The sequence below is a fragment of the Musca autumnalis genome, unplaced genomic scaffold, assembly GCF_047663935.1.
Source record: "Musca autumnalis isolate F117 unplaced genomic scaffold, ASM4766393v1 scaffold_4, whole genome shotgun sequence".
Lineage (NCBI taxonomy): Eukaryota > Metazoa > Arthropoda > Insecta > Diptera > Muscidae > Musca > Musca autumnalis.
The window spans coordinates 23,264,228-23,278,544 of record NW_027411977.1 but is presented as its reverse complement, the minus strand read 5'-3'; the positions used below and the strand labels follow the sequence as shown (position 1 = coordinate 23,278,544).

Genomic DNA, 14,317 nt, shown 5'->3' with positions numbered 1-14,317 from the left:
CAAATCCAAATTGTACAAAAGGTAGTACCACTTAGTACTTTTCGTACCCATAACTACGAATTTCCAAAACTACCTCAGTCCTACACTCCAACAGTAATCTTAATTTCAAACTTCAGGACTCAAGCGCTATCCGTCACCCAAATCCAAATTGTACCACATTTAGTACCATTTAGTACTTTTCATATCCATAAATACGAATTTCTAAAACTACCTTAGTCCTACACTCCAACAGTAATATCAATTCCAAATTTCAGGATTTCAGCTCTATCCGTTCACCCAAATCCAAATTGTACTAAATTTTGTACTTTTCGTACACTCATAGTTTCCAAAAACCCCTTTGGTACATCTTCCTTAGTCTTCATCAGTGACCCTCAGTCCAAATTTGAGGAATCAAGCTCTATTCGTTCACCCAAATCCAAACTGTACTAAATTTAGTACTTTTCGTACCCATAAGTACGAATTTTCGAAACTACCCCAATCCTACACTCCAACAGTAATCTCAATTCCAAATTTCAGGATTCCAGCTCTGTCCGTTCACCCAAATCCCTATTGTACCAAATTTAGTACCTTTCGTACACATAAGTAGGAATTTCCGAAACCACCCTCATACCTCAATCCTACACTTCAACAGTAAATTAATTCAAAATTTCAGGTTTCCAGCTCTATACGATCACCCAAATCCAAATTGTACTAAATTTAGTACTTTTCGTTCCATAGGTACGAATATTCGAAACTACCTCAATCCTACACTCCACCAGTAATCTCAATTCCAAATTTCGAGGTTCCAGCTCTATCCGTTCATCCAAATCCCCATTGTACCAAATTTAGTACCATTTAGTACGTTTCGTACACATAAGTACGAACTTCCAAACCTATCTCAATCCTACACTCCAACAGTAATCTTAATTCCAAATTTCAGGTTTCGAACTCTATCCGTTCACCCAAATCCAAGTTGTACTAAATTTAGTTCTTTTCGTACACATAAGTACGAATTTCCAAAACTACCCCCATATCTCAATCCTATGCTCCGTCAGTAATCTTAGTTCCAAATTTCAGGTTTCCAGCTCTCTCCTTTCACCCAAATCCAAATTGTACTAACTTTAGTACTTTTTGTACACATGAGTACGAATTTCCTAAACCATTTCCTTTTATAAACACAACTTTTCAACCTTCATTTACATACCAAATTCTAAGTTTCTGGCTAAATCCGTTCAAAATATACAACTGGTACTAAATTTTGTAACTTTTCGTACACTTAGAGGTCGAATTTCCAAAAACCATTTGGTACATCTTTCTAATTCTCCATAAGTTACCCTCATTCCAAATTTCAGAATTCTAGCTCTTCCGGTTTGCCTAATACAAAGGGTACCATGTTTAGTACCTTTTAGTACTTTTCGTACCCTTCTAGGTCGAATTTCCAAAAACCCATCCTTATCTCACCCCTACACACCAACAGCAACCCACAGTCAAAATTTCAGCTTTCTAGCTTCAGCGGTTTCGCCTGGGCGATGATATGCCAGTCAGTCACTCACTCACTCAGTCATCACTAAGCTCTTTTATATATATAGATATTTTATTTATTTATTTTTATTTATTATTATATTAACTTGTAGTAAATACAATGTTAATAAGACATAGCATTGGCTACAACGGCCATCAGCTAATACTTATAATACAATAGATTTACAGATTATAATTAATTTGTCTTATATAATTAAATGAGAATTTGTTATAAAATTGTACATAGCATTTATATTTGTGGTAGTTGGTGACCTAAGGACTTCTAATCCATTGTTGTTGAGATATAGTTGACGTAAATTGGAGAAATCATTACAAGACTGTAGAAAATGATCAATAGTACCGATATTTCCACACTTGGGACATTTGTTGTCCATGTCATTGTTAAGAAGATGTTGATGTGTGACGATGGTGTGACCCATACGTAGGCGGGAGAACATACGTATTTTCTTTTTATCTACGTCGGTGGGATATTTGGGTTTAATACAAGAAGGATTTACGTAGTTGTAATGGAAGTGACAGAAATTCATGTTGTTTTGCATGGCATGAGAAACCAGTTCATTTCTAATGTGCGTTTTCAAATCCAATTTTTCAACCAGCATATCACATTCTAACGGTGCTGTACATGCAAATTTTGCAGCGTTGTCGGCATATACGTTTCCTGTAATTCCTACATGTCCTGGTATCCAGAAAAGTTGTATATTGGCCTGATCTGTTAAGAGATCGCGGATTTTATTAATGGATGTCCAAGTAGTGTTTGAGACGTTAGAAACAGCTTTGAGGACAGATAAACTGTCGGAGAAAATTATGGTTCTTTTTTTGGATGCTTTTGCAATATTTATGGCTTCAATAATTCCTGCAGCTTCAGCTGTAAAGATAGATGTGAAATGTGTCAGCGTTTTAATGGTTAAGATGCTTCCCTCCGCATCGACTACTGCAAATGAAGTTCTTGAATCAGTTTTTGAAGCATCTGTATATAAAAATTGCCAATCGCTGTGTTGTGTTGAAAAAAGATTAAAGTGTTGAACATACAATTCGTTTGGAGTTTTGTCTTTTCCTAAAGTGCTTAGGGATATGTTACATACTTCGTCGGAAAACATCCACGAAGGTAGTTTGATTTTATGTCCGGACAGCTTATCTTTAAAATTGATTATGTTATCCATTAGTGATCTGTATATGACTGAAGGCTTCTTCGGTTTCTTTTTGGCTTTTAAAATTTTTGAAGCATCTATTCCAATGACGGATGATTTTGAGGATAGAATTTTTGGCAATAGGAGATTTGTGGACTCAACGATTCTTTGCTCGAGTGATGGTAAACCGGATTCGATGAGTAAAGTGTTTATTGGCGTAGTCCTATAGGCGTATAAACTCGCTCTGATGCTATCATGGTAAACAGCTTTGATTAGTTTGAGGGTTGATTTTGGGCTATCACCAAACAAATATAGTCCGTAGTCTATTTTGCTTAATACCAATGTTTTTACCAAATATGTGAGGGTGTTGATGTGGACGAATGTTTTAGACGAAAGATATTTGATAACATTGGATCGTAGAATAAGATCCTTCTTAAGCTTGAGTATATGCTCTTTCCATCTATAGTTTTTTTCAAAAATTATTCCCAGGATTTTCAATTTATTTACATAAGGTATGTTTAAACCGTTTGCAGCTATATCTGTGGGATTACAATTGTGTTTCCTGCATATATGTAGTATTGATGATTTTGAGGTAGATATTTTTGCACCCGATGTATTGGACCAATTGGAAATGTCGTTTATTATCTTAGAAAATTGGTTGTTTGTGATTGTATTATCTTTATTGCAGCTTAAGACGTATAAGTCGTCTGCGTAAAGGCAATGGTAAATTCTTGGTATTTGGTTGATGATTTCGCTGATATGGAGAAATCCAATTTGGAACAAAATTACTGATAGTGGAGAACCCTGAGGTATACCATTTTCCATTGTGAACATGTCCGAATAATAATTGTTGATTTTTACCCGGAAGGTCCGTCCAGTTAAAAAGGATTTAATGTAATTCAGAATCTTACAGCCTATGTCCCATGAGACTAAAGAGTTTAGTATGACATGCATGCCAATGCGATCGAATGCTTTTTCGAAGTCAATTGATAACACTGATGTGTGATTTCTCGTAGATATAGATTTAGATGCGTAAAAATCTATGTGGAGAAGGGCATCAGTGCAACCCTGATTTGCTTTATATGCCACTTGATTAATTGCGATATGATTACCATGATAATCGATTCGAAATAATTCTTTCCAATAGTTTAGAAAGACATGGCAGTAGGGAAATCGGTCGATACGCTGAAAAGCTGGTTTTGTTTTTGTTAGGTTTTGGTAGTGGAACAATGATTGCTGATTTCCAGGTGTGTGGAATAACACCAGTATCTAACACTGTGTTATAAAGGGAGATAAGTTTATTTTTACTATTATTAGATAGTTTCCGCAACATGGGATATGATATGCTATCTCGCCCAGGCGTTGTTCCCTTAACTTTATTTATAGCCAATAGGAGTTCTTGAAAAGAGATTTCCGATTCAATTATTGAAGCATGCCTGTTTGCAGGGATGTTAGAATAGGAAGATGGAATAATAGATTTTGCAGAACAAAACTCTGGAGAAAAGTTTGTGTCGGATGATGCCTCTGACCATAGGAGTCCAAACTCATTGGCGATTTCCACTGGATTGTTAATAGCCACTCCGTTGTGTTCCATTGTGGAAAATAAATGACTTGTGTTTTTTCTTGTCATTCTATTTATTTTTTGCCAAACAAAATGGAGAGGTGTATCACGGCTTATGGTCCTGGTAAAGTTATAAAAACATATGGCTTTAGCCTTTTTAGATTCATATCTAAATTTGGCATTAGCCTTTTTGTACAATTTTAGATTATCTGGAGAGGGTGATTTTCTAAATTTCCGATAAGTTGTAACTTTGTTTTTACGTAGTATATGTAAATCTTTGTTCCACCAGGGCACTGAAGTTTTTGGGGTATATTTTGTCGTAGGAATACATTTTTTGCACGCTTTACGGATGGCTTTAGTAATTAAAGCGTTTACTTTATTTGGATTTCCATTAAGAGTTCTGCAATTTAACTCATTGTCAACATTTGTTTTATACGAGCTCCAATCTGCTTTTGCAAGATTATATTTGTATAGTGGCTTAATTTTTATGAAAGCTGTGCCGAGGTTGATGTTAGTAACTATGGGAAAATGGTCGCTCCCATAAAGATCATCAAGTGTGTGACTGCTAGCCATGGACAACAAAGATGGTGAGCAGCAAGTTACGTCTATGTTAGTAAGTATTCCAAATGTTGAGAGATGAGTGGGTTTGCCGTCATTAAGTAGATATTTTATATTTTACATTTGTTTATATAATTTTATTTTTTTATTTTATATTTTGTTTCATGTTCGTATTCATCTCCCAAACTCAAAAAATACTTTCTCTTGTAATAAGTTTAGTTTGTCAGATGAGTTTTCATTTGACGTATACGCAAAGGAATTGACAGTTTAAAGCCACTTGGTTTCGTAAATGTAAACGTACTATTATAATATTAGTTATTTATCGAGTCACCCTATTATTAAAGCAAATTCTCGAATGTTATCGATAACACATTACATGGTTGCGTTCGCTGCGACGTCTCTTATCAGCAGCGCCGGTTTTTGTTTGATTACTACACAACAACAAACAACACTAAACCATTACATCCACCGCTCACTGTATGGGGCAATTGTTTTACTATCTACTAAATTAAAGCGTTACTGATACTGGACAGTAAATCCCAATACTTTTTTTTTTTGTTTCAATATGCCCCCCATTCAAGATAATAGCGACAATTCTAGTATGGATTCAGATTCCAGTTCGGACACAGAAACATTATCAAGTCCCAGCAGTAGTAATTCGTTATCCGGCTTCGATTCTGGTAAGTAAACAAAAGAAAAACAGGTGTTAATTGTGTTAATATGAGATTCCAATTGATTTTAGATGATTCTACGGGAACGGAAAGTTCCTGTAGCGACAGCAGCAGCAGTGCCAACAGCTCTTCTGATGATGAAAATACACATGGAAGCTCAAACTTGCTTGAAACCACTAATAGCAGTGGCTATGAAACAAATGAAAAGTTAGAATTACCATCACTCAATCCCCGCAAGCAACGTGCCCGACTAACACACAAAATAAAGAGGAATGCCGGTGATGATGAAGGCTCGGAGGAAGAGGATAATGGCTTGGAGTGTTCATTGTGTATGGAAAATTGTAAAATGTCTGGTGAACATCGTTTGTGTTCGTTAAAATGTGGACACTTTTTTGGCGAGTCATGTCTAAGAATACGTCTAAAAGAGGCAGTGTGTCCTGAGTGTAAAGCTAAGGCCCGTCAAAGGGATATACGCTATCTCTATGCCAAGCGTTTAAAGGTCATTGATCGTTGTGAGGAGGAGAGAATAAGGGAACAGTTGGCCCAAGAACGTATAAGAACACAAATATTGGAATTTGAATTGGATTCTATGAAAATGTCCTATGGTGATGTGATGAAGAAAATGCAAAATCTAGAGGCTGATAATGAGTCCTTGAAAGGGTTGCTGCAAAGCAGTGGAGATGAGAGAAGTGCCAACGATGTAAATGAGAAGGTATTATGCTCGAATGGTGGAGAAAATGGCTATAGTCTAGTGTTAGACAGGAAAATCAACATATCACGTAAACCCTGCTGCCGTGTCATGAAATATGCCGATAAGCAAACAAAGTTAATTGTATCACAAAAGGGTTTCTTCCCCGGCTATGGCTTGAGACTCATGAATGCCCCCAGTTTTGAATCTTCGAATTATTTATATACCTCACAAAAGATGGTTTGTGATTTATCATTGTCCGCGGAGCAAAATCTAATTGCTGTTGCCAGCAAGGAGCGCACCTCAAAACTTTTCGATTTGAGGAATTACCAAGGAGTTACAACATTTAAACCCGGAAAGATGGCAATTTTTTCATGTGCCATATCTTCCAGTCATGGCAATGAACATGAGCTGTTTTTGGGTTCACATCAAGGTTGTGTGTATGTATATGATATACGTAATCCTGGCAATTATCGCCAGGAACACAAAATCGTTGAAGATAGCTCTGCAGTAATACAAATAGAAATTGTCCCAGAAAGCAATGACTTTCCATGTGGTGGTTTTATAATTTGTCAAAAATCGTCGTTGTGGTTTTATGAAATCAAACATAGTCGGGAAAGTGGCATCCAGGCCACATGTCTAATGTCCCAAGAGAATTTAGTATCGATAAATTATAACAAAGATTTGCAACAGTTACTTGTACAATTGGGCGCTTCTACGAATCAGCCACATATGCGTCATATTCTGGGCAATATTAACAAAATAAATGGTATTCCCAAGCTGGAAATTGCTGAAATATTTTATGCTAAAACTTCTAGTCCCACCATGGTAAGATCAACACAAATTTCTTTTAACAAAAACACCATAGTAGCTGCTTATATACAAGACCAAAAGTTGCTTTCCCTTTTCGATACAAACAATTCAAATCAATTGTCTATACAATCATATCCTGTCACAAGGACCATTTATGATCTCTGCCCCATTTATATAAATGATTTTACATATTTGGCGGCCCTGAATAAATCAAAATGTTTTATATATAAATTAACAAAATCAGGTAGTTTAGCATAGGTTTACTAAAGATTTGTTTCTAACCTATAAAGTGAGGTTAGTTTATCTAACCTAACATTTAGTTTTAATTTTAATGTATTTTATAAGAGAGTTTGGACTCGAAAGATGTGATGTACATGTATTTTATCATGTATGTTGAAACAAAAGTATACAACACTATAGTACAAATTTTTAGTGATAGATTGTAAGTAGTACTTAGCTTAGTCAAATTTTAAAATTTGTTGCAATATCTAAAGTGGCAATATACCTACCTCATTATTAAGATAAAAGCAATAAGAAATTACACAAATTATATTATACATGACTGAATTTATTAATCAAATAAAACAAATAACAAATTAAACGTATTTGCGAAGTTTGAGTCTTCAAGTAAGATACTTATTTCATCTCATTAGATAAAGGGATATTAGTTGGAAAGTTATCCATTAAGTATAACCAATTAAAATTGGCTCTTGTAGCCCCTATAGTTTGATTCCAACTCTTATGGGAGATTTCTATGGTTTTCTGGAAAAGTAGCAGTTGACTTGTTATGTAATTTTTGGAACAGGCGCTGACGTCTACAGTTATGCCCTCTACCCACAACATGGAATATGAACAAGGACAAGGGACTTCTTTCATTTCATTGAGTGCACCCCTATTCATATCAGCTCAATGATATTATGTCCAATACTATTTATTGCAGATGCCGAACACTCGGGAAATATCGCCAACATTACCCCGAGGGATACTTTTTTAACCGTTGATAATTTTATGTTGCCTGATGTATATCATTGCCCACGGTGAATATGAGAATCTAAAATGGGCTACAGGAAAAATTAGACATTTTTGTCCTGATTACATAAATATAAAGTTCTTTGGGAAAAGTCCATAATTGAAGTTCCGAAAATTCCCTTGTTTATAAGATCGCCATTCCCTTGTTTATAAAATCGACTGTCACGGCGTGTGGACAAGTATCCGCGTAAATGTATAAAACATATTTGCATTTGAAAAACGATAAGTTCTAGGACAGAGAAGCCATTACATAGTCGATACGTCCGAAGATTTGCTTTACCACCAATGAAACCAGGTAACGTAATTTGGTGACTATGTGGGTTCGAGTCCTTGGCTTTCCTTTTTCACTTGCAAATAATTTCCGATCATCAAGCTTAACTCTAAACGAGAAAATTAATAAAAATAATTATTTATTTTTGTAATTTCGGCGAAAAGATAAAATTTCATTTTTGTTTTGCCCGCTGGGAGAGTAATTAATATATCCGCATGTTGTTGCTTGCAGCGCCAGAACATCTCCCAGCGTATCTCCAACTTCGTCACCTTCCTAACAACAACAAACGCAGCATTATACACAATAAGTAATAGTTCAGCGCCCCAAAAAACATCATTCGTGCAATTCAATTGAAACGGTACCCGCAACAAGACCGCAATCCTGGTAACAGAACTAACTCATCGTCACCTGTAGCTTTCAACGTTGCGATGGTAACAACGTTTTGCGGAAGGATCGTAGAAGAAGCGGAGAAGGACTTGTCTTCATTATACTCCAGTATGCCCAGTTCAGACATATTTCGCATAAGCTTGACTCTAGTGACCCATACATGGAATAAATGGTGGTAGGAAATGTAGTACTTACTCTTCGTTGTGGGTATACAACATTTCCCCAGAAATTTGTCGTTATAGGTTCCTGCCTTCATATAGGCCCCATAGAACGGTACCTCCCGATTTTCGGTATTTTGAAGGTTTTAGCCTCATTATCACACCGAAATGCCTGAAATTTATTACTAGGTCTTCGTTGGGGGTATACAAATTTTCCCCAGATATTTGTTGGTACAAATCCAAGCCTTAATATAACCCCCATAGAACAGTACTTCCCGATTTCCGATATTTTGAAGCTTTTGGCCTCAATATTCCATCGAAATGGTTGAAATGTGGTATTTGGCCTTCGTTGGGTGTATAAAACACATCCCCCAGAAATTTGTTGGTACAAATCCACGCCTTAATATAGCCCCCATAAAACTGTACCTCCCTATTTTCGCTATTTTGAAGGCAGTGGCCACAATAACAAATCGAAAGGGATGAAAATTGGTATTTAGTCTTCGTTGGAGGTATTCAACTTTCCTCTCTAAATTTATCGGTATAGGTCCACGCCTTCATATAGCCCCCATAGAACGGTACCTCCCGATTTCTAAGATTGTGGCCACAATAACTCACCGAATTTACTGAAATTTGGTATTAACCCTTCGTTGGAGGTATTCAACTCATATTTTCTTGTTCAGCGCCCCGGAAATGCATTGTTCCTGTAATACAATTGCAACGGTCTCCGGAACAAAGTCAGAGAAACTGTAGACTTTATGAGTCGAAAAAACATCATGGTTGCTACAATCAAGGAAACAAAGCTTACCGTCACCTGTACCTTGCAACGTTGCGATGGTTACAACGTTTTGCGGACAGATCGTACAATAAGCAAAGGAGGACTTGGTTCCATACAATTCAGTCTGTTCAGGGCAGACTTATTTCGGTTAAGCTTGACTTTAGTGACCCGTACGAGTACATTAACGTGTTCACGCCGCCGATGAATAATTGTGCCCTGCGTTATGTGACCGACATTGTTCGCTTTTAGAGGGCAATAACCGTCTAGTGCTAGGAGACTTCAGTGCTCCAGCCACCTCCCAATCATCGTCACAGCTAACAGGCCACCCGACTTTATAATCCCTGACCAGGCAAGGGTTCAGAGAATTTACCAATCACCGCTTCCGACTACGAACTATCCCAAGATTTTAGGCGTAACGTTCGACAGCATGTTTAGGTCGTCCGCGCATGCCACAGCTGTTAGCGACAAGATCAAGAGTAAGAAAAAGGTTTAGAAGTCGCTGGACAGCAACACTTGGGTGCTGACAAAGAAACCTTGACCTCTTACAAAGCAATAGGCCGGTCTGTGGTGAGCTATGCAGCACCAGCGTGGTATGCAAAAGTTAGCGCTACACATTGGAAGAATTTTCAAACCTGCCAGAATGCCACCCCGAGAACTGCAACAGGGTGCCTCCTCATGACGCCAGTGGATCATCTTCATGAGGAGACTAAGGTTTTGCCGTTGCATTAGCACAGCAGGATGTTGTCGATGGAGTACCTTCTATATCTCCACATACAATATATTATTTTTCTTTTATTTTTATTATGTCAGAAATGAAGCAGGAAAGCAAGGCAGCTTATGTACGCAGGCCTTAAGGCTACTTTGTACCCAGGCCTTTGTTCTTAAAGCAAACTTGTAAGCATACACGGTGCTTTTGAACCAAATTTAAATGGAAGGTGCGATTGTCCTAATTTGAACTTCTATGTCTCAATAACGGTAAACACTGCGAAGATGTCATAAAAGTCAATCTTGTAGAAAATTTTCGTAGGTACAACATTTTCTTCAGTCCCATTTCGATAGGACTTGCGGTTTCCAAGCAAAATACTGAAAACCTTAAAAAACCGGCGATTTTTTTTTTTTTTTTTTTTATTTTTCTCATCTATTAACATTGCAGTTTCAGAATTCGCAAGAACTTCTCAGGTGTAAGCACCTTACATTTAAATTTGGTCCAAGAGAACCGTGCATAAACAAGTAAGAAAAGTGTTAAGTTCGGTCGGGCCGAACTTTTTATACCCTCCACCACAAATTTCAGCCATTTCGGTGGATTAATGTGGCCACAACCTTCAAAATACCGAAATTCGGAAGGTACCGTTCTATGGGAGCTATATGATGGCGTGGACCTATACCTACAAATTTCTGGGGGAAAGTTTTATACGCCTAAAGAAGACTAAATACCAAATTTCAGCCATATCGGTGTGATAACGAGGCTAAAACGTTCAAAATATCGAAAATCGGGAGATATTGTATTATGGGGGCTATATCAACAAGTGGACCTATAGAAACATTTTATGGTAGAAATGTTTCTTAGCCTCTGGAAACACAAAATACAAAGTTACAACCGATTCTTTGGTCAAATGGGTCTAATACATTCAAAATATATTAAAATGACGCGTACTTTATATGGGGCCTTATATGGGAGCTATACCAAAACGTGGACCTATATAACCCAACTTTGGTAGAAATATTTTCTGGCCTCTGAAGACACAAAATACCAAACTACAACCAATTCTGTGGTCAAATGGGTCTAATACATTCAAAATATATTAAAATGACGCGTACTTTATATGGGGCCTTATATGGGGGCTATACCAAAACGTGGACCTATATAACCCAACTTTGGTAGGAATATTTTTTGGCCTCTGGAGACACAAAGTACCAAATTACAACCAATTCGGTGGTAAAATGGGCCAAATATCTTAAAAATTCCTTAAAACGACGACGCGTCACGCGTCATTTTGTATGGGGGCTATACGAAAGCGTGGACCTACATAGCCCGCTTTCAATACCAAAAGTCCTACGTAAATATAACATATTTTCCCAAAATTTCATCAACCTACGTCAATCCGTTCGGACGCTAGAGTGATTTCCACAGACGGACAGACGGACAGACAGACAGACGGACGGACATGGCTATATCGATGTAGAATTGCACGCTGATCAAGAATATATATACTGTGTGGGGTCTACAATGATTATTTCGAGTAGTTACAAACGTAGTGACAAACTTAATATACCCCCATCCTATGGTGGAGGGTATAAAAAGAATTATCTGTCCGTTGGTACCACAACATCTTCTAACACGATAAAAAAAACTTTTCTATTGTTTAGTGGGTTGTCAACTGCCTTAAAACAAAATCCCCATGGATTTCAATCATTATTTCCCACGATGTTATTGTATTTATATATATTTGTTTTTGCCTATAGTGCAGTGTTCTGAGGATTCTTTTAAATTCTCGAAGTGTTTCTACTTTCTCAGGCAGAGGAACTATTTCGCAAAGCAGTTTTAAAAGTTTAGCCATAATGTGAACAAATTGAATTGTTAGTTCCAATCTGTCTCCACCTATTTCTCCTTCCAATTGTTTTCGCCTCAATTCACCAACAACTGTATTATTATAAACTGACTTAAAGACGCCCGTATGAAAATCTTCATAAGCATATTTTTTTTGAAATTTTGTTTCATTAACGCAGTATGTGCCCACATATTCAAAATTTATGTTGTTGATTTTTCCCTAATGGAAGGCAATTAATATACTTGATATCATATGGTTCCATCGAACCCCCACAGCTTTCTCCGCCGGGTTCCTTCAACCGCAGGTAGGGTTAAGTCACCCCTTACACCTGCCGTAAGGGGGTTTAATAAGTTTATGTGCCGTCCTTCGGCATCGCACACATTGTAAGCAATGTTAACACCGATATCCTCTGCCGCGGAGTATATTTTACCCAACATGAAATTTAAATCATGGGGTAAATACCTAATTCGGCCTTCTTGGGCACCAATAAATAGTGTCCAGTCAGCAAATAACCCGGTTAGCAGGAAAGCATACTGCATGATCTGCATGCCATTTAGTTTGACGCGTATAGCGTCGAAGTGCAGAACACATATTTTATTTCGGACACTTTGTTCCGCAAAAAAACTGCAGAGTTTTTCTCTAGTGGAGGGTGTAAATCCCATTCCACCGTGGGTACCACCTTTCCACTGTGGCAAGTGCTGGTGTAGTGTCACCCAATTCTCGTTGGCCATGTACGTAGGCTCCCCTTCCAGATAGAGCTTTGCTAATCAAAGCATTTTTTCCTCTTCCGAAAAAATTTCATGGCCAATTCGCAGATTATACAAAATTTCCTTTGCCATTTTTAACGCTGTTTGTTTGCTTACTTACCGCCCGTTTTAAACTTCAAGAAATTTATGGTGTTCATTTCGATGTTCATCAGATGAACTATGACATATCAGTGAAATTTACACTGACATAAAAGACTAATACCGCGTTTAGACTTCACTGGATTGTGTGCGTTTTTTTTTAACATTTCATTACATCATTTCTGACTGAAATTTAAAACTCATGAGCAAATAACATTCTATTTTGAAAAAAAGTAGAACGTCCTATACACACACTAGTCTGCTGGGATTATTGTTTTTACGTGGTTTTTATACCCTCAGCCTTTAGGCTATGAAGGGTATATACACTTTCATACGGGCAAAATGTGCCTCATTGAAATAATGGGTTTAGACCATGGCCGTTCGTGGGACTTGATTTGGTTACGAAGTTTTTCGGCAAATCACACACACGCGACCCGAACGCAAAGTAAGAGAGCAAATGTTTTGATTTTTTTACTTCAGTCTTGTACTGAATTTCATGCAAGCAGGTTGATGCCGCTTTATTTGTTTATTTTTGGGTACACAGAAAAGATTTTGCAGTTGTACAGCAAATATGTGGAGGGAAGAATTTGAAAATGATTTTTGTTTTGTATTAATATTTTTAATGACGCAGAATGCCTCGTCTGCAATGCAACAATAAAAAATGTATGTATGCTTAGAAAGTCTTAAAAAATCATTTTTATATACAATTTGTTTTTTCTCTCAAAAAAATTAACATATGAAGAAAAATACTTTTCAAATTATGAAGTTATTTATATTATTTTTAATTTAAGTCATACAAAGCGAACGCGCCAACAATATATTTTTCATTTCACACTCAATATGAAAATCATCACCCTGTTCTGTCAGTGTAATTTTACCCACACATAAACAATTTAAGCGCTCGCTCTTCTTGGTCGGCTATGGTTTAGACCCCAAGTATGTTTGGACGAAATGTGTTTCAGACAATTTGGAGTCGATTGAGCAATGTCCGTCCGTCTGTCTGTCTGTCTGTCTGGCTGGCTGGAGCGCACGATAACTCTCGAACGGATGAACCGATTCGGTTCAAATTTTGGCATTCGTAATATTTTGCCCAAACTTAGTTTAAGTTCGAAGATGAGCTATATCGGTCTACTCCTTCCGGTACCTCCCCCACAAAAGTTCGAAAATGTTCGGAAAATTTGTGCGCGCGATAACTCTTGAAGGGAGTAACCGATATGGTCCATACTTTGCCCATCGTGGAGCGTGTACCAGACTCAGATCAGGTTTTAATATGGACTCAATTGGTCCACTCCGTCGGGTACCTCCCACACAAAAATTTGGAAAAGTTCAGTTTAGGACCATCTCTCGAATCGCTTTGATTTTTG

General features: G+C 37.3%; 1 protein-coding gene across 1 annotated transcript; it reads left to right on the top strand.

Moving 5' to 3' along the window:
* The first annotated feature begins 4,153 nt into the window (after nt 1-4,153).
* On the top strand, nt 4,154-7,544 carry mus302 (mutagen-sensitive 302). The gene is made up of 2 exons (XM_073982769.1): nt 4,154-5,447; nt 5,510-7,544. The coding sequence occupies exons 1-2, from the start codon at nt 5,333-5,335 to the stop codon at nt 7,195-7,197; spliced, it is 1,803 nt and encodes a 600-aa protein (XP_073838870.1). The 5' UTR covers nt 4,154-5,332; the 3' UTR covers nt 7,198-7,544.
* Nucleotides 7,545-14,317: the final 6,773 nt, after the last annotated feature.